Source organism: Rhinoraja longicauda, chromosome 13 (assembly GCF_053455715.1).
Source record: "Rhinoraja longicauda isolate Sanriku21f chromosome 13, sRhiLon1.1, whole genome shotgun sequence".
Classification (NCBI taxonomy): Eukaryota; Metazoa; Chordata; class Chondrichthyes; order Rajiformes; family Arhynchobatidae; genus Rhinoraja; species Rhinoraja longicauda.
In genome coordinates, this window is record NC_135965.1 from 34,034,737 (window position 1) to 34,060,533 (window position 25,797).

General features: G+C 42.2%; 1 protein-coding gene across 2 annotated transcripts in view; it reads left to right on the plus strand.

Annotated features, from left to right (window-relative positions):
• The window catches only part of uggt1 (UDP-glucose glycoprotein glucosyltransferase 1), a 103,727-nt gene extending 97,058 nt beyond the window's left edge, over window positions 1-6,669 (plus strand). For both annotated transcript variants that reach the window (XM_078410756.1, XM_078410757.1), the window contains one exon: window positions 1,755-6,669. In XM_078410756.1, coding sequence (XP_078266882.1) covers window positions 1,755-1,780 — 26 coding nt within the window. In that variant the 3' untranslated portion in view covers window positions 1,781-6,669. The remainder of the gene's footprint in view (window positions 1-1,754) is intronic.
• The last annotated feature ends 19,128 nt before the right edge of the window (window positions 6,670-25,797 follow it).

Here is a 25,797-nt window from a genome sequence, read left to right on the forward strand (position 1 = left end):
AGAGCATAGAAATAGAACATAGAAAAATACAGCACAGAAATAGGCCCTTCGGTCCACAATGTCTGTGCAGAACATAATGCCAAGACCAATCTTGTCTGTCTGCATATCATCCCATTCCCTTCATATCCATGTGCCAATTCAAAAGTCTCTTAAATGCCATTATCATATCTGCCTCCTCCACCACCTGGCAGGGTGTTCCAGGCACTCGCCACACTGTCTGTAAATATATATATATTAAGAAAACAATTTGCCCCACACATCTCCATTTACCTTTGCCCCTCTCACCTTACAGCGATCCCCTCTAGTATTTGATAATTCCGTCCTGCGGAGAAAGTTCTGACTGTCGACCTTTTTTTAAATGCCTCTCATAATTTTATGTACGTCGATCAGGTTTCCCATCAACCTCAGTCCCAATGCAGAATTACAACCCAAATGTCTGCTAAACTTTGCCAGCACTTTGTTTTTTGCTCCAAATTCTAGCATCTGCTGGGTCTCTTGCCTCTTGACTCATCACAGGGAATGATAGCACTTAGTTAGATTCACTGACAGTTGGTTAACTACATATTAGTCTACTCTTCCAGATCTTGTCATGTTTGATTCAGAAAGCAGACAATTTGCAGTGTGGATGTTTACAGCAGGGGATGTACATGTTTGATGGAAATTGTACTCTGTGTAACTTGCAAAACTTTCAGAAAAACTGATGATAAAAAATACTAAGCCATAAGGTTGTAAGGAATTAAAATCAACGTGTGCATGTTCCATACCAAATATTTAATATCACAATTGTTTTTTCACATTAGTAAACAATGACAGTTTTATTTCTAAATGTGAAAAATGACCTTTGTGCATTATGGTTAAATTTCTTGTCTGAACATTTGTAACCCATCCAAAAGTATAATACATTTACTGATGGTTGCCTGCAGCAAAATAACAAATCACCTGTCCTGTTATCCTTAAAACTGAAGCTATGTAAAAATCAAGGAAATTCAGTGTGGCAAGGAGAGTTCCTGGGAAGTCATTCTAGATACGAATCTGGATTGAGATTTACACAAAATGCTGGAGTAACCCAGCGGGACAGGCAACATCTCTGGAGAGAAACATGGAACCATAGAAAATGGGTGCAGGAGGAGGCCATTTCGCCCTTCGAGCCAGCACCGCTATTCATTGTGATCATGGCTGATCGACCCCAATCAATAACCCGTGCCTGCCTTCTCCCCATATCCCTTGATTCCACTAGCCCCTAGAGCTCTATCTAACTCTCTCTTAAATCCATCCAGTGATTTGGCTTCCACTGCCCTCTGTGGCAGAGAATTCCACAAATTCACAACTCTCTGGGTGAAAAAGTTTTTTCTCACCTCAGTTTTAAATGGCCTCCCCTTTATTCTAAGACTGTGGCCCCTGGTTCTGGACTCGCCCAATATTGGGAACATTTTTCCTGCATCTAGCTTGTCCAGTCCTTTTATGCTGCCTGTCACCCATTCCTTCTCTCCAGAGATGCTGCCCGTCACCCGTTCCTTCTCTCCAGAGATGCTGCCTGCCCTGCTGAGTTAATCCAGCATTTTATGTCTTCGGTGTAAACCAATTTCTGCAGTTCCTTCCTACACATGGATTGAGATTTAACTGCGAAGTGAGAATCATTGTGGAAACAGGCAGTGCGATGATATTCTGTTGGATTCATTTTCATCACCAATGTAGGCATTTTAGTCTCATGGGTTGCTGAGCGCTAACCTTTGGCTTCTCTTTCATTTTTGCAGGTCATGACCCACATACTGAGCTTTAAGCTGTGAACGTGAGACCACTTTAACTCTGTTCAAGGAGTTGTTCTTTTTTTCGTCCTGAATGAAATATTCTCAAGTACGACAAAGATCCAAGACTGGAATGAGAATGTACTGTTGGTGTTGGTTTAAAAAAAAAGTATAATTGGGGTCCAGTTCTGTGGACAGGTAAAATAATGGGAATGCAAGCATCATCAGAAAATGTATAGGTATTCACCTCAGGGACAAAGAAAATCATGCAAAATTTGACTGTTTCCACATGTTTGTCGAAAGGGGGTATAGGACAGAAAGTAATCACAAGGATGATCTAAATTCCCAATAATAAAATCACACAATCATTCAGTTTGTTGATTTTCATATTCCTGTATTCAAATTATCTTGGTTAGTCAGTGCTATGTTGATGCGGCTTATAATTCATTTGCCCTCCCTTCCCCCAACCCATATGAACACACGCAATGAGATGTTAAATTGAGGTGTAGGTTAATTACTTTGTTAGTTTTTTTACTGTTGAAAACAGTTCTGCTCTGGAAGGTGTGAAATGCAGCTGAAAAGGTGTTTAATGTATACATTTTAGAATGTGGAGCTTATTGGTCATGTAGTATTTGTGGCTTTCCGTTTTACAATCGAGAATATTTTCCAGACCCAAAAGGCGTACAATGGAAGCCTTCAGTTTGTGTAATTCCAGTCTAATTTTCACAGTGCAAGTACTCAATATGTGCAAATTTGCTCTTGTATTTTTCCAGCATAATCAGCAGTCAGATTATTATCTCCATAAATGGCTTAAAGTGCCCTTCATTGCACAAGTCACTGCTCCTATGATGCATTTGCGTTTGCATTTAGTGCTCTCTGGATTTTTCTTTTGTGAACCCCACTTAATTGCAGTGTAACTGGGGGAGAGAATTCTTTTTGCTTGAGGAGAATTACATGGAAGCACCTATTTATATCATCACTGTAATAGACTGATAAGTCCAAGGGTAGATATTGCTGTGTCGGCAATACACTTTATGGAAGGAATTTCACTGTAGAAGATATCACCTGAAGCTAGTGAACAATCCTGAAAAGGTTTACTTTTTTAAAAAACACTTTTTTGGCCCAAGTCTGAAATTTGCTGTCATTGAATACCATTTCAATAATAGAACATGAACTATTCACCATGGCCTTGAGGTATGATATTGTTTCAAATGCATTTCCATAATTATGTGCTTCAGTGAAGCATGGATATTTCTGATGCAAAAGCGTGCAGAAGCTGAACTGTACACTTTCAGTACCTTCCCTGATGTAAAACATTAACTGAAGCATTCCTTAATTACATAATGTGGTGTTGACTGTCACTTATATTAATCATTCTTTTTGTTTTTATAATTTTTGCTCTCTGCGTTGTGTGTTGGAGTTGTTTTTCCTATACTGTAAAGGGAAGAGACTGCATATTGGAGGTTGAATCCAAGAGCCTGAAACTTTGAGAAGATAGCACATTAATGGACAACTGTTTCAAAAATTAGTCTGCATTAGCTTCTGAATTATGTGCTGACTGGGTCTAAACTATAGAGATAATATAAAAACCTGGGGGATAGACTGGTATCACCAGCAGGAGGGTACATTTCTTTTACTGCTGGGAGCAAATTGTGGTTCTTGTTCAAAGCTGAAATTTTATGTTGCTCAAAGGAGATGACTGAGAAATCTTAATAGGTGCAAATCAGAATATAAAACTAGCCTTTGTACTGAAGGAAGCTAGTACGGGAAGTAGTAATGTTACACATTTCTGCTGTAACTGTGTGTCCACAGGGCTAGTTACTAGGCTTAATAAAAATTGAGATACTTCAAATCATATTCAATATGAAGTGTGTAACATCCAAGTGATTGAAAAGCTTATGGGTGGACTGAATAGACTGGATATGAAACATACCAAAAATTGACCTGGCTCTAATGTTTTTTGGTCTTGCACACATATTTTTGCAGAAGGATCTGTCCAGTCTCTGCCAGTGCTATTGCATAGACTTTTCTCAAGGTTGAGATGTTCCATTCATGAATAAATAGCAATGTTTAAATGCTGCAATTTATTTTTTGGCTGTTGTCCTTTCAGGATTCTACTGCTGAAATGTGAACTTTGATATATTTATGATTCTGAATTTGGTTTTGGAAAAGCTTTTTCAATGTTTTGTATGATTGCAAGACTGTTAATTGTAATGTGTAAAATACAAATCAAACTTTTTCTCTTCTACAGCGACATACATGCTAGATTTTGTTCCTTAACTTTGAGCAGTGTGAGAGGGAGACATGTAAACTCTCAGTAGACTACAAAATCCCACCCTTACTCTGAAATTTCTGAAAAACTTCCTGTCTAAATACATGGAATGCTTTACCATATGTCCTTTTCACTCTGCTGACCAACTGGTGACTTGTAAATATATTTTCCTAAATTTTCTACCATCAACGAGATGTTTGCTTAAATTCAAAGCAGATTAATATAATCTTTAGGAGATTTGCAGTGACCCACACTGAATATTTCTTTTGACAGCTTGTGATAAGTTTCACTTACCTTGCATCTACAATAGCCCATCGCTTTTGTCTTGCTTTTAAAAACAAGAAAAGATTTAGGATCTCCAGTCACATTGAAAACAGACAATTTAATTCAGTTATTTAGTGGTATTTTAGCTCCATGTTTTTTTTTTAGTTATTAGCTGAGAGTCCCTTGAGCTTGTCTCTTGAGTTGCGATAGCAACACTGATGCAGAATTTAGAAAGCAATTGAAATGATGATGCAAAGCACTGATATCAACATTTGTTTTAAGCCGTGAACTCAATTGGTTAATTCGGGGTTGTAGAGTTTTTAAAAAAAAAACCAATTGTGATTTTTAAAATGACCAGTGAAATGAAATATTGTTAATTTTTTATCACCATGTGTTTTAGTGATGTATTTTGGGAAAAAATTAAAGAGCATCATATACTCATAAGGGGGAACAAAGATATTTTGATTCCACAAATCTAGAAACAACATGGGTAAGGGAATTGTTTAATGTGTAATTCAGCATATTTTATTTGAGATGTACCCAAATTATAATTCTGTTATCATGGGCAGCAGAACAGGAGGGCAGAAGTTTAATTTAGTGAAAAAGAAATGAACGTAATCTGCTTAGTGATAACGAAAAGTTTTGAGGAGATCAATATCTGGTTCAACCTGAGGCTTAGTGTGTGAACTACCCAAATTGCACCGTGCTTGAAATATTACCTGTCAACGAGTTTTCAATAAGAATTTGAAGTGGAATGACATCTTAGAGGAGCTTAAAAAAACGAAATCAGTGCCAGACGAGAATGTGTGTCAAGTGTTACAGCATCCTCTTGGGCATCCGTAGCATTAATTGATTCACTGGGATCTATTGTAACTCTGTAACTTTTTTTTTCTTGTGTCTGCTATAAAGGGATTTTCTTATTTTTTCCATTTGTTTTTTCTTGTGCTTCATTTGTTTCCATCTCTCACATACTGACCAACACCTCGCGCAAAATATAACTAATGCAAAAATAAAGACTGAAAAGGGGTCTTGACTCGAAACGTCACCGATTCATTTTCTCAGATGCTGCCTGACCCGCTGAGTTGCTCCAGCTTTTTGCGTCTATCTTCGGTTTAAACCAGCATCTGCAGTTCCTTCCTACATATGTTGTCTGCTCCACTGCGAAGTTCCCTCAAGGTATGCCTACTTTGACGAAGTTCTCCTGGAGTCTGAAATAGGGTCTCGACCTGAAACATCACCTATTCCTTTTCTCCAGAGATGCTGTTTGACCTGCTGTTACTTCCGCTTTGTGTGTCTATCTTCTGACAAGAAAAATAAATCGGACTTCGGTGATGCACATTGTACATGTGCACATTTTGCCCAGATTTTAGTTGATCCCCTTAGTGGAGTAAAAATATATCAGCAAATATAAAACAAACTGATGGAGGAACTCGGTGTTTCCTTAGTGAGATGTGTGTACAACCTGGAATTTCAAATGCCATCCAATAGTTTGGTGGATTTTTTTTGTAACATCCATAATCACAGTTTCTGAAAGTGAAACAACTCTTTTAAATGTTTCTCAAAGTTGCAGAAGATTGTGCTTCCCACTCAAAGACATTACTTTTAGATTTACTTTGTTTTCTCTGGCTTTCCACTTGCCATGAGCGAAAGGGGAGGAAAAATGTGTTTCATCTGTATAACCAATGCAGCTCCAGGGTGTCACAAATGGCTTTACTACCACCACGACAATATAAGCAACCAATTTGCTCTCACTGAGGCCCCACGGTTCACTTGATAATGATGAGGTAAAATGTTTCAATATTGAGGAATTAGTCAACATATTGGAGCTAATTTAAAATAACACCAGGGATCTTTAATGTCCACCTGAAATGTCTGTTTGACATCTCAACTGAAATGAATTAAACTTTGTGAATTTTTTAATTTCTTTTAGTGTTTTCATTACCTCTACAACTGGTTGCTTCACCAAAGGTTGCCACCTCATGCATTTTAAAGTCAGTGGCGCAGCGCTATAGTTGCTGCCTTACAACGCCAGAGACCCGGGTTTGATCCTGACTAAGAGTGCTGTCTGTGCGGAGTTTGTACGTTCTCCCTGTGATCTGCGTGGGTTTTCTCCGGGCACTCCGGTTTCCTCCCACGCTCCAAAGACGTACAGGTTTGCAAGCTAATTGGCTTGGTAAACTTGTAAATTGTCCCTAGTGTGTGTAGGATAGTGCTAGTATGTGGGGATCGGTGGGCCGAAGGGCCTGTTTCTGCGCTGTATCTCTAAAAAAATGTAAACTACAGTGTGTTGGTGCCAGATGTATTTAGGATTAATAGATGGTGTTTTAGTGCTCACATCGGCAACAGATGGTCACAGTTGGAACCTCCAAGCCAGAGATGGGAGCACAACATCTGGGCTGATGTCCCAGTTGAGTATTGAAAAGTGCCACTTTCTGAATAGGGCCTTGAAATGTCCATTGGTACCCTGACCATTAAATAATCTCTGGCCACCTAAACCAATACTACTTTGCAAGCAAATATTAAATTTATTTCAATGTTGAAAATTGCAAAGTATCTGAGAATTTTGGCTCTAAACTATTTTCTGTTAAATGAAACTTCTACGTCAATTGAATAAAACTGTGTTGTCTTATCAAAAGGCACTAAAGGTTCAAAAGGAAATATGTAGATGCATATTTCTTTTTATGTTGCTTTACATTTTCATTGTGGATTAATCTGAATTTTATACGTGATATTTGGTTGCTTGTTACTATATTTTGTGACGGAAGAGGCTTCATGAATTATTTGCTTGACCTGGAATAAAAATGTAAAGACTTGTTTTTATGTCCATTGTAGGATATTTAAAATAGTTCATATTTTCTGGGCTGCTGAAAACAAAAAATAATTGCACTCCCCATTGTTATTGTTGACAAGCATATTTATTCCTCCATCAAAAATTTGAACTTATTGAAAAAATTGCAGAGTCTGTCTAGACTAGAGAGTGTGAGCTATAGGAGTGGGCTTGGACTTTATTCCTGGAGCGCAGGAGGATGTGGGGTGATCTTATAGAGGTATAAAATCATGAGAGGAATAGATCGGGTAGATGCACAGAGTCTCTTGCCCAGAGTAGGGGAATCGAGGACCAGAGGACATAGGTTTAAGATGAAGGGGAAAAGATTTAATAGGAATCTGAGGGGTAACTTTTTCACACAAAAGGTGGTGGATGTATAGAACAAGCTGCCAGAGGAGGTAGTTGAGGCTGGGACTAACCCTACATTTACATGGATGACACAGGTTTGGAGGGATATGGACCAAAAGCAGGCAGGTGGGACATGTTCACTGGTGTGGGCAAGTTGGGCCGAAGGGCCTGTTTCCACACTGTTTGACTCTATGACCATGTAAAACCTGTGGATTATTGGGATTCCAAGCACATGGAGATACAGCTCAGAAAAGAGACCCTTTGATTCACTGAGTCCTTGCCTCCCATTAACCACCTATTTCTATTAATTCCCTTATTCTCATCAAATCCTCCCGTTTGCTAATTGCCTACTCATTTTCCACCATCACCTAAACATCAAAGACAATTTACAGTTAACCTCCCAATCCACACATCTTTGGGATGTGGGGGGGGAAATGTAGAACCCGGAGCAAAGCCACATGATCACAGGAAGAACATGCAAACTCCATACAGACAGCACTCGGGGGTCAAGATTGAATCCTGGTCTCTGGTGCTGTGAAGCAGTAGCTCTACTAGCTGCACCACGGTGCCGCCCTTGGGATAAATTGATGGAAAAAGCCTGTTATCTTTCAAGGCAATTCCTTTGCCTTTCAATGTATTATAGCAATGGCAGTTTGATGTTTCAGCTTCTATTGCATTCTCACTCATTTTAATTCAATGCTCTTCCATCTTCCCACAACCTCTCCATGTGAATTGTCAACACATTTGCATTCACCACCTTGACTTTGTCATCTTCCACGACCTTGCTACATCCACCATTTCCTGTATAGATTCAGCCATCATTAATTGTGTTCTTGCATTACCCACTACACACATTCTCTCACCCAACCATATCTATAACTGATAAAAAAAGCCATCACAATTCAAGTCACGTTCAAAAATCTACTGCATTCCATTCATCCCAATGTTGCTCCAGCTATTAAATTCCCTCCACAGACTGTTCCTCAGAGTGACAGTTGACTTGGTTCCACTCCGGCATCTTGAGAAGTGGGACTTGGCTGCATATGATTTCTTCTAATGTACGTTCATTGTTACACACCATCTACCCGCATGTAGTTAACACACTGAGGTCTTGGTGCAATGGCAAAGAGGTCCGAGCTGATTGGAAAGCAAGCTCTTTTGCAAACTTTACCACACACACACTTGCATATCTACTCACCTGATCATGCACACAGATTTATTCATACTGTTGCTTCCTATCCAAGCTGGTGTGTCCAAACTCAACTTTCTCTAGTTTCTCTCCCATCTCTAGTTTCTCTCCTATCTTCTTTCATACCCTGACTGACATCAATTGTCCATGAGATTCTGGCTGCCACTTGCCAGTTCCCAATACATCGTTGACCTATACATGAGGTGACATATGTTTCCATTTCTGTAGCCTAAAAAGCTAACTTCTTAACTACTTCCCTCAACTGAAACGCCCAAGTCTTTTGTTCTTGCAAAGGACTGCCCACCCTCCACTCTTTCTTTCTTCTCCAAAGTCCTTTAACTTGTAGCTTCCCACCTTAACTGCAACACAATGTTCCAGTCTGTCCAATCAGATTTCCAAGCCCCCAAAACATTGCCATAACAGTTTCGCTCAAAATCACTAATGGTATTGTGGCGTCAGGGGTGGGTCACGCTGGGTTCGGCACTGACCATGCCAACGCTCGTAGTTGGGTGAACTCATATGATATGTTTTAATTACAGTAACAAGAAAGTCCAGGATCACAGGAGGGCATTGTATTTTGTCGTCAGGACGCAAGTGTGGTGGCGCTGGCGATCTCGTGCTTGTCCCAGCAGCTCAGTCCGGGTCTCGAAGGTTGGCGATCTCAGGCTTCTCCCTTGCCTCGACGGGGCACTGGCAGTCTCAGGCTTATCCTGGCGCTCAGTCTTTGCCTCTGTGTGTGGGCACAATCCCTCATTATTCATCGGGTGGAAGAGGCACTGGTGTCTCAGGCTTGCCCCAGCCACTCAGTCATGGCCTCTGTAGAGGCACTGGTTGTCTGGGGCTTCTTGGCAGCTCAGTCTTGACCACCTGGTGGTCTCTGGTGTGTCCCAGTGGCTCAATCTTCCTCAAACCTGTGACAAGAACACACAGCTAACACGAAGGAGCGCCAGTTGCTCTCTCTCCTGCTTCTCTCACCTTTTCTCCTCTGGCTCGGAGATACCTGAGGTTTATGGGGAGTAGGTTGACAAAGTTCAGGTGGCCAAGCCAATATCAGCTAATTGGACCCAGCTATTACCAATGATGCTGGGGATTGGCCTGTCAGCCAGTGATAGCGATCAGAGTGGCATCCAAGGGAAAGAGCATCGTCACAGTATCCTCCATCACTGTGACTCAAATAATCTAACTCCTTGACCTCATTCAGTTTTCTGTAGCCTCTGTTATGATTAACCATGTTTTTCTCCTCCACCTCTATCCAGTTAGATAAGGCAACACTGGCCCGCTTCCATTCCGAGCTGACCTGCTGCAGCCAGAAAGTCAATTATAGTGGTCTCCTTTCTGGCTAACTCACGGTTGGTATTGGTGTCCTGCTATGATCTTTATTTGTCCATTACTATGCCACTTTATACATCCTCCAAAGAAATGATGGGTTAGATTACGCTGGGTTGAGCTCAGCATCTGGAACTCATATTCACATGGGCTGTATGCAGAGAACTTCCTAACTGTGGTGTTAAAACTTTGACTGAGACCCTTGGCACCCAAACCTGATTTTTGTTTTACGAATAGTAGATTGCATGCTGGAATGTGGGATGGACAAATAAATTCACTTGGGCTTTTAAGTACAACCTATTGGTGGTGCAGCAGTAGAGTTGCTGCCTCACAGCACTAGAGACCCACGTTTGTGGGGTTTTTCCCGGGATCTCCAGTTTCCTCCCACACTCCAAACATGTGCTGGTTTGTAAGTTAGTTGGCTTGGTATAATTGTACATTTTGCCTAGTGTATGTAGGATAGTATTAATGTACAGGGATTGCTGGTCAGCGTGGACTCGGTAGGTCAATGGGCCAGCTTCCGCGCTGTATCTCTAAACTAAACTACTAAGAAAGATCCTGAAGTTAGTCATAAATGATCTCCACCTTATGGGTAAATCTTGTTCTAAACACCTCATGTACACTTTGGAATCTCCACTTCAACCATCAATGGCATTTGTTCTGGACATTACTTCTCATTCAAGCACTGTTAACTTTGCTTCTCTCTAAAGTGAAGTGGTTTGGGTCTTTAATTTTGTGAATACTCTGTGTTCCTTGGCAGAGTTGTTTTCTTCAAGGAGATAAAGAACCGGAAAGGACAGCATCCTAGTTCAAACTGCAACAGCCATTGATTTGTTTTTAATGGAATCCTCTACCCATCACTTAAATGATGTTACTAGGACAAAGATTTATTCTAAATTAAAAATAATACAATGTCTTCCCAAATAGCCATTCTACATTTGTTAGGCTACATTAGAATGATACCAATGACTGTTTTGAACATGTACCCACTCCAGGGATAGACACAAAAAGCTGGAGTAACTCAGCGGGACAGGCAGCATCTCTGGAGAGAAGGAATGGGTGACGTTTTGGGTCGAGACCCTTCTTCAGACCAGATCAGTTACAGAAATGGACAGAGTAATGGCAGATGGAGCTTGATTTGAGCAAGAGTGAGGTGTTGCACTTTGGGAAGTTGAATCTAAACGGAAAGTATACAATTAATGGCAAAACCCTTAACAACATTGATGAACAGAGGGATATTGTATCTCCCTGAAAGTGGCAACACAAAAGAAAAGAGTGGTAAAGATGACACGGTATGATTGCCTTCATCGGTTGCAGCATTGAGTCAGGAAGTCATGTTGCAGCTTGATCGGACTTTGGTTAGGCCACATTTGGAGTACTGTGCACAGTTCTGGTTGCCCCATTATAGGAAGGATGTGGAGGCTTTGGAGAAGATGCAGATGAGATTTACCGGAATGCTGCCCTGATTAGAGACTATTAGCTATATGGAGCGGTTGGACAAACTTGGAAGAAAAAAGACACCATGCTCGAGTAACTTAACATCTGTAGTAAGGCAGCATCTCTAGAGAACACGGATAGGTTGTGTGTCGGGTTCGGACCTTTCTTCAGACTGATATGGTGGGGAGTGAGGAAAGAAGGTTAGAAGAGAGGAGGGCAGGATAAAGTCTGGCAAGTAATAGGTGAGTACAGGTGAGGGAGGTATTTGATAGGTAGATGGTTGGACAAAGGCCAGAGATAGACAATAGGTGCAGGAGTAGGTCATTCGGCCCTTCGAGCCAGCACCGCCATTCAATGTTATCATGGCTGATCATTCACAATCAGTACCCCGTTCCTGCCTTCTCCCCATACCTCCTGACTCCGCTTTCTTTCAGAGCTCTATCTAGCTCTCTCTTGAAAGCATCCAGAGAATTGGCCTCCACTGCCTTCTGAGGCAGAGAATTCCACAAATTTACCCCTCTGACTGACAAAGTTTTTCCTCATCACCGTTCTAAATGGCCTACCCCTTATTCTTAAACTGTGGCCCCTGGTTCTGGACTCCCCCAACATTGGGAACATGTTTCCTGCCTCTAACATGTCCAATCTCTTAATGACCTTATATGTTTCAATAAGATCCCCCTCATTCTTCTAAATTCCAGCGTATACAAGCTGGAGATAAAGATTGATGAGTTGCGAATTGTGAAACAAGAGGAAGAAATATAGGTGGAAGGGAGGAGGTGGGGGGAGGAGGGGGGGGGGGGGGGGGGGAACAGGGTGTTTTTGTAGTTACCTAAAATTGGCGAATTCAATGTTCACACCTTTGTGTTCAAAGTTACCCAAGCAGAATATTAGGATCTGTTCCTTCAGTTTACGCGTGGCCTCACTCTGACAATGGAGGTGGCTCAGGACAGAAAGGTCTGCATGGGAATGGGAAAGAGGAGGTGAAATGGTGAGCGCAAGTGTTTGGCAAAATGGGCACCAAGTCTACGCTTGGTCTCGCGGATGTACAGGAGGCCACATTGGGAACAACGGATGCAGTAGGTGTGGTTAGAGGAGGTGGACGTGAACCTCTGTCTCACCTGGAAGGACTGCAGGGGTCCCTGGATGGAGGTGAGGGAGGAGGTACAGGGACAGGTGTTACATCTCCTGCGGTTGCAGGGGAACCTATCTGGGAAGGGGTGGTTTGGGTGGGAAGGGATGAGTGAACCGAGGATTTGCAGAGGGAACAGTCGCTGCGGAAAGGCGGAAAGTGGTGGGGATGAGAAAATGTGACTGGTGGTGGGATCACGTTGGATGTGACTGATATGGAGGATGGTGGGGTGAAAGGTGAGGACCAGGGGACAAACTTGGGTTGTTTTCTCTGGAGCTTCAGAAGCTGTGGAGATCTGATAGAAACATATAAAATGATGCTGGGCAAAGATAGGGTAGATGCACACATTTTTTTTCCCAAGCTGGAAATATCAGAGGAGAGGGCATACATTTAAGGTGAGACACGCAAGGTTTAAAAGAGATGTGTGGGGTCGGCGGGTGCCTGGATCGCACACATGGATCGCATGCAGGCAAAGGAGATTAGGTTGACTTGTCATCATGTTCAGCAGAGACATTGTGGGCTGAAGGGGCTATTCCTGTGCTGCACTCTTCTCTGTTTAAACATGGAAAAACATTTTTGCATGAAGCTTAATACCCAGAGAGGAAAATAAATAAATTTGGGGTCCGTCACATCAATCAACTGATGTGGACTAGGCCCAATGTGAAATGTCAGACATTGACTCCTTCGTACTGACCCTCATCATTTGCAGGTAAAAGATTCGTCATCTTTTGCAGAAACTCCTCAAGGGCATTTGATGCAGAGATAGTAACTCACTGTGGAGGTAGTGCAATAACCTGGCAATGTTTCAAAACTGCCACTGGGTGTCACCAATCGCTTGTTCTACATTCAGCCAAATCGAACATTTTGCATAAAGTGTCTTTTTACCGCCGTGAGATGCCACAGGCAAACCTCACCTGTAAAATTGACGAATTTAAAAAAATAATAATGTTTTGAATAATGCTGGAGATACTGTCTATTATGTATTTGAAATTGTCCATAACCAGTTATTGTTTTAAATGTGGAACTGAATAAATGGTTTAGTTTAACGATACAGCATGGAAACAGGCCCTTCAGCCCACCAGGTCCATGTCGACCAGTGATCACCCTTATCCTAGTTCGATCCCAATACACGAGGGACAATTTACAGCAGCCAATTAACCTACAAATCTGCACGTCTTTGAAATGTGGGAGTGAACTGACAGCTACTCAGTGTGGTTGTGGGTCTGTGAAGAAACTGATTGTTAAATTATCTTGTTTGACACTGGTCCCGTGTCCCTTGAATTCCAGAAGCTATAGAGCCCTTGCACAACAGGCGAAGTCACGACCCCCTGGCCTGTACTGTTGCCATGCAACGCCTTCTGGGGGGCAAGCCTTCTGGGGGACAAGCGGTGCAGTACTGCAGGCAAGGACAGCAGTACAGCGGAACCTTCTTCGGTCCCAGCAGCCATTGAATTGTCGCAGTTTTTTTTGCTAGAATTCTGCCAGAGACTTTGAAGCCAAAATCGCCAGGTAAACTTGCAACACCTCAGTCTCAACCAAAAATCTTTATGAATGGCACCACATAAATACAGTGCTTAATCACATCAGGCTGCTTAACTGTTCTTTCCCTGCATGTCATAAATGTGCCTTGACTTGTGTCTGTGGCTGATACCAGTGCATGAAGTGAAGCCTCTCTCCACTCATTACAATTCAATGGTTGGCACTGCAGTTTGGAAGCCGCTTCCCCTTGAAGTCACGCTGTGGAGGACACGTTAGAAACAAAATGCTGGAGTAACTGCAGTATAATGTGGATAAATATGAGGTTATCCACTTTGGTGGCAAGAATAGGAAAGCAGACTATTATCTGAATGGTGGCCGATTAGGAAAAGGGGAGATGCAACGAGACCTGGGTGTTGTGGTACACCAGTCATTGAAAGTAGGCATGCAGGTGCAACAGGCAGTGAAGAAAGCGAATGGTATGTTGGCATTCATAGCGAGGGGATTTAAGTATAGGAGCAGGGAGGTTCTGCTGCAGTTGTACAGGGCATTGGTGAGACCACACCTGGAGTATTGCGTACAGTTTTGGTCTCCTAATCTGAGGAAAGACATTCTTGCCATAGAGGGAGTACAGAGAAGGTTCACCAGATTGATTCCTGGGATGGCAGAACTTTCATATGAAGAAAGACTGGATAGACTCGGCTTGTACTCGCTGGAATTTAGAAGATTGAGGGGGGATCTTATAGAAACGTACAAAATTCTTAAGGGGTTGGACAGGCTAGATGCAGGAAGATTGTTCCCGATGTTGGGCGAGTCCAGAACAAGGGGTCACAGTTTAAGGATAAGGGGGAAGTGTTTTAGGACCGAGATGAGAACGTTTTTTTTCACACAGAGAGTGGTGAATCTGTGGAATTCTCTGCCACAGAAGGTAATTGAGGCCAGTTCATTGGCTATATTTAAGAGGAAGTTAGATGTGGCCCTTGTGGCTAAAGGGATCAGGGGGTATGGAGAGAAGGCAGGTACAGGATACTGAGTTGGATGATCAGCCATGATCATATTGAATGGCGGTGCAGGCTCGAAGGGCCGAATGGCCTACTCCTGCACCTATTTTCTATGTTTCTATGTAACTCGGCGGGACAGGCGGCATCTCTGGAGAGTGGGAATGGGTGACGTTTCGGGTCCAGATCCTTCTCGACCCGAGGCGTCACCCATTCCTTCTCTCCAGAGATGCTGCCTGTCCCGCTGAGTTACTCCAGCCTTTTGTGTCTCTCTTCGGTTTACACCAGCATCTGCAGTTCCTCCCTACACATTGTGGAAGACAACATGTTCTAAGCTTCCAATTCCCTGCAAATGCAAAGATGGCAAGACACGAGAAGGAAGAGGTCAGACAGACTGGGCCTGGCCGTCTTGCTTCAGGACACGCCATGTAATTATGGTGTTGATAGGTTGTGGTGCATCCATCCAGAGTCGTAGCATGTCTTGGCTGGGCTCCTTCTGGCGTCTCAGCCCTGAGACACCATAGTGTATCCAGCTCTGGAAGGGCATTGGCAGCCTAGGGGGAGTGTAAACCCGAGGTATTTTGAACAGGAGCCAAAATGTTCCACGTCTTGTACTGCAGAGATAATCGTTTGTTTTTGCGTGGAAGTTAAGCTCTCTGCTCTCTCGCATCTCCGTTTGCACTGGCGCAGTTTCCAATGTGACAACCGTGGTGCCGATAAAGTACTAGATAAATCATCGTGATGAGAGACGCAGTGTAAACCTGACACCTGGTGACCCACGGCACACTCCAGAGCTGGGGGGGTGGGGGAGATATAAACGAGGAGCTCTAATGAACTCTGATGGTTCGCTGTACAGTAAGTGTTCAGCGTTTCAGATGCCTGACCCACTGAGTTACTCCAGCTTTTTGTGTCTCTTCTTCGGTTGAAGCCAGCGTCTGCAGTTCCTCCCTATACAAGTGTTCAGTGTTGTCTGTGTGGCACCGCTGGACTGGTGCAAAGCCGGCTTGTAATGTGCGTTCATCCTTCTCTGCAATCAATTCCCGGGCACAGCCTGTTGCTAACTCAGTGCATTCTCCTCTTCTTCAAAGTAGACTAACCTTGAGGAGATTTTGCAGTGGAACGAACCAAATGTGTAGGAAAGAAGTGCAGATGCTGGTTTAAATCGAAGGTAGACAAAATGCTGGAGTAACTCAGCGGGACGTGCGTGTTGCGTGTGTGGAGAGTGTATGCCAGAAGCTTACTTGCCCCACAGAACGCTTGAGCGACTCTGTGCCTCACGCCCTTTGACCTTATGATCTTGCGTGCAAGGGCTCTATAGTCAAGTTCAAGTCTAGTCAGGTCGAGTTTATTGCCAAATGCATGAGTACAGTGAGGTCACAAGATGGCTATGGAGGCTAAGTCATTGGGTATTTTGAAACTGAAGATTAGTAGGTTGTCGATTAATAAGGGTGTCAAAGGTTACAAAGAAGGCAGGAGAATGAGGTTGAAAGGGAAAATAAATCAGCCATGATTGAATACAGAGCAGACTTGATGGGCCAAATGGCCTAATTCTGCTCCTATGTCTTATGGTCTACGACAAGTACAAGAAAATCTTGCCTGCAGCAGCATCACAGGCACATAGATTCAGACAAACACACTAAAATAAATTATACATCAATCACACATAACATTTTAAAAGATGTTCGTGCAAAACCCAATTAAGAAAAAAAATATCCATAGTGGTGCAAGGGGTGGTCTCGAGTTCCTTTGTCCAGGTCGGGTCAGGTTGGTTCAAGAACCTGATAGTTGTAGGAAAGCAGCTGTTCCTGAACCCGATGGTATGGGATTACAGACCTCTGTGCATCAATCACATCACGGGCGGCACAGTGACGTAGCGGTAGAGTTGCTGCCTTACAGCGAATGCAGCGCCGGAGACTCGGGTTCGATCCTGACTACGGGCGCCGTCTGTACGGTGTTTGTACGTTCTCCCCGTGACCTGCGTGGGTTTTCTCCGAGATCTTCGGTTTCCTCCCACACTCCAAAGACGTACAGGTTTGTAGGTTAATTGGCTGGGCAAATGTAAAAATTGTCCCTAATGGGTGTAGGATAGTGTTAATGTGCGGGGATCGCTGGGTGACACGGACCCGGTGGGCCAAAGGGCCTGTTTCTGCGCTGTATCTCTAAATCTAAATCAATCCGATGGGAGCAGTGAGAAGTGGGCATAGTCCAGATAGTGGGATTCCTTGATCTCGTGCAGATACTTTCAATGGAAGGGTGGGCTGTGCACATGATAAACTGGGCTCTCTGCGGCCTCTTGCATTTGTGTGCATTGAAACAGCCATCCCAGGCCGTGATGCAATCAGCCAGGAGAACTTTTATAATACATCTGTAGAAATTTATTGGAATATTCATACACATCTCTTTAAACTTTTTGTCAGGAAGTAGAGGCACATTGGCAGCGGCCCACAATGACCCTGTGGCTGGAAAGCTGACAGTGACGGTAACCCTGACGTGCACGGACAAGGCAATCCCACACATGTATGAAGTGTACTTGAGATTCACAGGTCTCAGATGTGGGCAAGAACAGAAAACTCAGAATGAGTCCAAATTTATTTTTCCCTCAACAGAATTTTTCTTTTTAAATAGAGGGCGGCACAGTGAGCACAGCTCTGTGGTAGAAGGAATTACAGATGCTGGTTTTAGGGTCTCAACCTGAAACGTCATCTGTTTCTTCGCTCCAGAGATGCTGCCTGTCCCGCTGAGTCCCTTCAGCTTTTTATGTCTATCTTCAGCTTTATGGTAGAGTTGCTGCCAGAGACCCGGTTTCGAACCTGACTACGGGTGCTGCCTGTATGGAGCTTGTACGTTCTCCCTGTGACTGCATGAGTTTTCTCGGGGTGCTCCAGTTTCCTTGCTAGATGGGCAAGTTTGTAGGTAAATTGGCTTCATTTTTAAAAATAAATTGTAAATTGTCCCTATTGTGTAGGATGGTGCTAATGTACTGGCTGGCTGGTCGGCACGGACTCGGTGGGCCAAAGGGCCTGTTTCCATGCTGTATCTCTAAAGTCCAAAGTCTAAAGAGTGTTATCTTTGAATAGCATATTTCAGAGGCAGCAGGGTTAGTAAAATATGTTTTTGAGTAGATTACATTTTTCACACCATGAAATGAATAATCTCACTGTAGATGCATTGTGTATTGGCTTACTTGTTAACATTGTTTGGGGAGCGAGCTAAAACCGCACGCAAAATCAGTCTGAAGAAGGGTCCCAACCCGAAACGTCACCGATCCATTTTCCCCAGCGATGCTGCCTGGCCCGCTGAGTTACTCCAGCATTTTGTGTCTATCTGTCTCAAAATCACTTGACTCTGGATTAAGTTTATTTCATACAGCCACTATCATTTTGGAGATGTGTGAATGAATTTCTATTCCAATTTGCACTGAAGGGCAGGCTGTATGCAGCTTCAATTAGGATACCTACAGATTTATGTTCAGCAAAGCCAGTAAGATAATTAAGCATTCACTATGCTCGTTTTGTTACGGCTGCCAAGTGTTGAATTTACTATCATTCTTGGATCCCATTCCTCTTAGTTTTATAACACCAATTTTGCAGCCCCGCGCAATCTGCATTCTGATTTTTCCACTGAGTTGCCCATTTACAACTTCAAATCCATCATTATTTTGTGTGTCTTTGGTTGCTGTGCCAACTGCTGCCCTTCCCACATCTTTTTGGGAATAACCACATTTGATCTATGAAGCCAAAGCTTTGCTATAGTCTTTTTCTTTTATTCATTAAAAAGTAATGACCATCACCAGCAAGGATGCAGCATTTATTGCCTTTCTTTAAATTCTTAAAATTTCTTTAAATTCTTAAAATTTCTTTAAATTTAAACTCCACACAGGCAGCACCCGAGGTCATGATCAATCCTGGGTCTCCGGCTCCGTGCCGACCTTCTCTGTGTGAAGACGTTTCTGTCCTTACTTTGAGTCCAATACCCCTGCTTCTAGGCACTCCAGGCAATGGAGAAACCAACTCCATGTCCAACTTGTCATGCCTCACTTGCCTCCTAACTTTGATGTTTTCTTTTAAAATTAGTGTACCCTTGTCCTCTGTCGGATTGGATTCCACGTCAAGTTAAGAGTAATCAGTTTGTGCTTGTTATTAACCAGCCCAACAATAGCATCATCTCCATTTTCTCCACTTTGTCTGATTACTTATTATTGAGTTGTGTAAGAAGCACCTCTTGTGATTTAGTTGAGTGGGGAAAAATTATGCATTCTTTTTTTAAATTCTGACTCTGCCATTCAGGCATTCTAAATTTATATTTGGGTTGCAATGTTATGTTAATATCTCCTTTCTATTCTCATTTTGATTCTTTTATGTTTTCATATTCTATGATTCTCTTTCTGTACTGTGTACAATACATTCTTAGCATTTCTTAAGATGGCATGCAGGGATGTTGTTTTTAATCCTCTTAAGAGTCTTGGTTATGCTTAATTGTTTCCCCGTTTAAGCCATGGACTTTCAATGTCCTATTCATTGTATTCTTTGTCCTCTTCATTGTGTCTTGTTTGTGGGAATAAATTTCTTAAAGAGGCACCAACCAATATTACATGTATTACATCCATGCTTGATTAATAAAAAAGGAGGGATAGCATCATAAATAAATATCAAGTGTCTGTGCGCTTTACTTTAGCACAAAATCCTTCAGATTCTGGGATCAATAGACAGCCATTTCAAATATGGTCCCATGCTTGATTCCTGAATCTGAGATGCACTAAGTGGTGTGTGTGGAGTTACTGCTGCCCTTGCCTTGCCCGGTATTGGCCTGAAGTGAGTTTCATCCTCACCATGCCTCCAACCCTTAGGAGTGTCAGGTCTTTGGCATCTCTGATAGCAGCATTCGTTTGGTCACCATGGTTGCCACCATACGTACATCTCTGGCTTCACTTTCATGAACAACACCTGCGTATTCATTTGTGATTAATGCAGCTGAAATTGCAGTAAATTCCAGCTGCATAAGTTTTCAGGGCGACTTGGTGGCACAGCAGTAGACTTGCTGCCGTACAGTGCCAGAGTCCCAGGTGCTGTCTGTACGGAGTTTTTAACATTCTCCCTGTGACTGTGTGGGTTTTCTCCGGGTGCTCCGGCTTTCTCCCACACTCCAAAGACTTGCAGGTTTGTAGGCTAATTGGCTTTGGTAATTGTCCCGAGTGTGTAGGATAGTATTAGTGTATGGGGTGATTGTTTGTCAGCCAGGACTTGGTGGGCCAAAGGGCTTGTTTCCGTGCTGTAACTCTAAAGCCTAAAGTAACATTTAAAAGCTGAAGTGCTTACTTGTGTTGAAATGACATTGATCTGTCATTTGCATGCGTTGAAATGATTCTGTCCTGTCATTTTTCACACACATTTACAGTTTTTTGGCCATTCACTTAACCAAGCACGGTACTTCCAACCAGTCCCATCAGCTAAACTGTACTGCTTTCAGTTATGAAGGTGAGACCAATGAAATCTATATCATAGGTCTCCTATTCAAGTCAAGTGTTTTATTGTCATGTGTCCCAGATAGAACAATGAAATTCTTACCTGCTGCAGCACAACAGAATATGTAAACATAGTACACTGTAAACAATATGATAAATGAGGGAGAAAAAAAGTTCAGTGTGTATATATACACCTGCCCACAAGTATGCACATACATACGCCTTGAGGTGCTCCCGTACTGATTGTTAATGAGGAGTAAGAAATCCTATGGCATTAGTTTCTCCAGAGGAGTAGATTTCCTATCTGCATGATGTAGTGTCATCCACTGCACGGAGACCAGAAATTCAAGTTTCTCTAACATGCGATGTAACTGTCGATAGCTATTTATAAAATAAGTCACTTATGTTTTGCAGGAACAAATCTTGAGCTATTCGATTTGAATTTCTGGACCATTTCTTTCCCTTAGATACCTCCGGACCCATTCACTCCCCAAGTTAATCTCTCACTTGCAGCTTTGGATCTTTGGAGCAGCCACCTGAATGTGAAGATTTTGCTACCTTTGTTACCTGATCTCACGCTTCTGGCCCTCATCTTATTTCTTCATAGGTTCATTTACATGGTAAAGATCGTGCATCAATATAAATTCTTGATGATTTCTTCATGTTGGAAATCAATAAATTTATGTCTGATGTGCCATTTTAAATGTTTGATCTGTGTTGTGTCAGTTATTTAGTGGAATGAATGTTAAGTGTCAATTCCAATCTTATTTTCAAATATTGAAGATTTGTACTTCAGCGCCATAATTGATTGTTAAAGCACAATATTTGGTCTTTCTTTAATCAGTCTTATCAAAATGATCCACTCACCCCATATCTTATCCCAGAGAGGCAAAAACACCACCTCATCTGTAAGCAAACATCCCACTTCAATAAGCAAGGTGACTTGTCAAAGCAGACTATCTAGACAATCTAATTTATCAAATAAGACCATCTCAAAGGAAGGTAAGCACAAAGTAATCCCTCCTGGCACACTGAGATCTGTCATATGTGTATTTAGAAATCATTCCACAGAATATTTACTTAGCCTCTCCTACATATTAATTTTCTATCTTGTGAAAGAAAATCACTGATAATTTCCTGAAACTAGCAAACATTAACAGAAATCTTGCTTTTGTGGGATAGTGAACTGAATGAACAGAAGAAAAAGACTTGAATTAGCATCTGATATCAGATGTAAAATGTGGAATGGGGTGAAGGGAAAGGTATTTGAATTGACAAATGGAAAGGAAATTTAGTTTTTGAATTGGGATTATTTTCCCCTTCCTGTTTTCTGTTTCTAAACAAATTTTCAATCATTCATTTCTTTTTTTTGAACTAACTGTTGTTCTCTGATGATTCAAATGTCTTCCTTTTTCCTCAAACTTGCAGCACAATGGCACAGTGGTGGTGCTGCTGCCTCACAGCACCAGAGACCCGGGTTCCATCCCAACTACGGGTGCTGTGTGTGTGGAGTTTGTACGTTTTCCCTGTGACCGCATGGGTTTTCTCTGGGTACTCTGGTTTCCCCCCACATTTGCAAAGACGGCAGGTTTGTAGGTTAATTGGCTTCTGTAAATTGCCCCTAGTACGTAGAACTGGAATTCGTGTACGGGGTGATCGATGGCCAGTGTCGACTCGGTGGGCCGAAGGGAGAGTTTCAATGCTGTATCTCTAAACTAAACTAAACTAAACTAAACTAAACAGTTTCCTTGCTCTATCTCTAAACTAAATGAAACTAAACTGAACTATTGCTCAGATGATGTATTAAAGGCTAAGCACCTCCTTGCTGATGCTGTCGATCTTTCTGAATAAATCAGACAGAAACAGCCCAGACAAATCCCATTGAAGAATAATGGCAATTCTGCAATGTCTACGTGGGTCAATATCTTATTAAAACCAAATTGATCTTGGTCTGAATACTGTTATCTGAGGTCCTGTGATGGTTTTCTCTCTGACCTCCCAAGCATGCTTTATTGAAGTAAAGACGAGCCTTTAATGAATAAATTCAATACTCATTATCATTAAACCTAAATCCAATTGATTTTTTAGTCATGGGGTTGAGAGTCAGAAGAAGCATTCCAAAAATCTATTTTGTATTCTCGTTCTACAGAATCTGTTGGCTCATTACTCATGGTTACCATGTAGGGGCTGTATTATCGTTGTATCCATGTGGTATGTGTCTTTGCACGTTGTAAATCTATTTAATACGAACCTTGGAGCAATGGAGACATTTTACACTTTGAATTTTTTTTTCTGTGAAAACCTGGCCATTTTCATTTGATGAAAGCCCATTAATCAAATTAATTAGTCCTTTTCTCCCCGGATCAATCTCAGTTGCCATTGAATGTCTCTGTTCCATATCTCACCAATACTCCATTACATTTATTTATCGAAGCTATTTTTTTGGCCTTCCTTGCTAGCTATTATTGAATAATTACATTTCGGTTTGTGTGAAGAGGTCCCAACTGACTTCTCTTCAGATGAGTGGTTTTGGTTTGAATATGACCCAACTGATTAGAGTGACCACATGATCCAGAAAGGATTGAATATCACTTTCTACCAGGATTAATCTGTTTCTTTTTTGGCAAGAAAAAAATGTTAAAATCTGCAATTCACTCCTGTTGTAAAATAATCATGTCTTGAATGGTTGCTCATTAATTTAAACGGATTTTAAATTATTCTCTGAAAGCCTGGGGATGTAGCATTTAAACAGAGGAAATAACTAGTTGGCCTACAGTTTACAAAGTTCCTCTAGGCCAGGTTACATTTTAGTTTTTAGCCTGCACTACTGGCCAGAAATAGGGTGAGATGGAGAGCAGGAATTTCCCGTCAGTACATCGTCTCTCCAATGGCAAGTTTTCTGTTCAAAAGTGATAGACAATAGACAATAGGTGCAGGAGTAGGCCATTCAGCCCTTCAAGCCAGCACCGCCATTCAATCTGATCATGGCTGATCATTCACAATCAGTACCCCGTTCCTGCCTTCTCCCCATATCCCTTGACAGCTATCTTTAAGAGCTCTATCTAGCTCTCCCTTGAAAGCATCCAGAGAATTGGCCTCCACTGTCTTCTGAGGCAGAGAATTCCACAGATTTACAACTCTCTGACTGAAAAAGGTTTTCCTCATCTCCATTCTAAATGGCCTACCCCTTATTCTTAAACTGTGGCCCCTGGTACTGGACTTCCCCAATATTGGGAACAGGCTGGGATTCTATTCCCTGGAGTGCAGGAGGACACGGGGTGATCTTATAAAGGTGTATAAAATCATGAGAGGAATAGATTGGGTGGATGCACAGAGTCTCTTGCCCAGAGTGGGGGAATCGAGAACCAGAGGGTGAAGGGGGAAAGATTATATAGGAACCTGAGGGATAACCTTTTCTTGCAAAGGGTGATGCGTGTATGGAATGAACTGCTGGAGGAGGTAGTTGAGGCAGGTGCTATCACACTGTTTATGAAGCAATTAAACAGGTACATGGATAGGACAGGTTTAGAGGGATATGGGCTAAAAGCAGGCGGGTGGGACTAGTGTAGATGGTACATGTTGGTTGGTGTGGGCAGCAAGGGCCTGTTTCCACACTGTATGACTCTATGACTCCAAAGGCCCATGAAAATTAATAAGTACCAACAGGGTTGTTAAAAAATTACAAACTTCACATTCTTTGTATATTCCACAGCACGACACAATCAATGTCAGTACCAATTCATTTGAGATCCCATAATCCATATTAATGATCTGTTCATTTATAAGATGCTGTCGGAAGGATGTGAGAGTAATTCCTTCCAAGGTTCTTAAGCAGAGCTGTGAATTTCTTTTGAAAAGAACAGGATATTTTTCGACCCCTCGTGGTATGTAATAGGAACTTGCCTTCAGGCTCTTTCTGATACGTGATTTTAAGTTTCATTTCAAAATGTCTTGACTCTACACCTGAGTGGATGACCATAATAATAGTCTTGAAGAAGGGTCTCGACCCGAAACGTCACCCATTCCTTCTCTCCCGAGATGCTGCCTGACCCGCTGAGTTACTCCAGCATTTTGTGTCTACTATAATAAGATTGGTATGTTTTACCAAGGACCTTCCAGCCTTGTGTGTTCCATATCTGCAACAGGTGACATTTGTTCCAATTTTAAATATGGGAAAAAGTGTTAAAAATGGAACAAATACTGTTCGTGCAATCTTTAAAAGAAACTAGGGAGGACATTCTCGCTGGAGCTATTAAATTAAATAATATAAAGTGGCATGGTGGCGTAGCGGTAGACTTGCTGCCTTACAGAGCCAGAGACCTGGGTTTGATCCTGACTATGGGTGGTGTCTGAACAGAGTTTGTAAATTCTCGCAGTGACCTGCGTGGGTTTTCTCCGAGATCTTCGGTTTCCTCCCAGACTCCAAATGCGTACAGGTTTGTAGGTTAATTGGTTTGGTATAAATGTAAAATTGTCCCTAGTGTGTGTAGGACAGTGTTAGTGTGTGGGGATCGCTGGTCAGTGCAGACTCGGTGGGCTGAAGTGCCTGTTTCTGCACTGTATCTCTAAACTGAATTAAACTAAACTGAACTAAACTAAAATTCAAGGCCAATAACCGAATTCTAAATTAGTGCATAAAAGAAAGGTGTCTTCACTTACTTCGAAAATGAAGGCGAAGGATAAATTGACTGCAGGAGCAGGCAATGTAAATTGATCTGGAAACGAGTTGGCATTCTGCATGTTAATTCCATTTGCATCAGCATTTATAGCAACTTGGGAGCCCAGCTCTACAAGAAGCTGGTGATTGGTATTCTGTGTAATGGTTTCACCACCGCATCCTTAATCTTGGATGATTGACAATCCTGACCTTGGAGGTCTTTGGACTAAAATAAGTAAGAAGAATTCTTCCACCGCAGTCTAAAGTAATTGGTATTGGTATGGTTTATTGTTGTCAAATGTGTCGAGATGACGTGAAAGACTTTAGACTTCAAACTTTAGAGATACAGCGCGGAAACAGGCCCTTCGACCCACCGAGTCTGTGCCGACCAGCGATCACCCTGCACAGCAGAACTATCCTACACACGAGGGACAATTTACAATTTTATTGAAGCCAATCAACCTGCAAACCTGTACATCTTTAGAGTGTGGGAGGATACCGGATCACTCGGAGAAAACCCATGCGTTCAGAGGGAGAAGGTACAATCTGTGTATAGACTGCACCCGTGGTCAGGATAACCTGGGTTGCTGGCGCTGTAAGACAGTAACTCTACTACTGCGCCTCTGTGCTGCCCCACCAAAAAAAAAAGAGCTTTTCCATGCGATCCA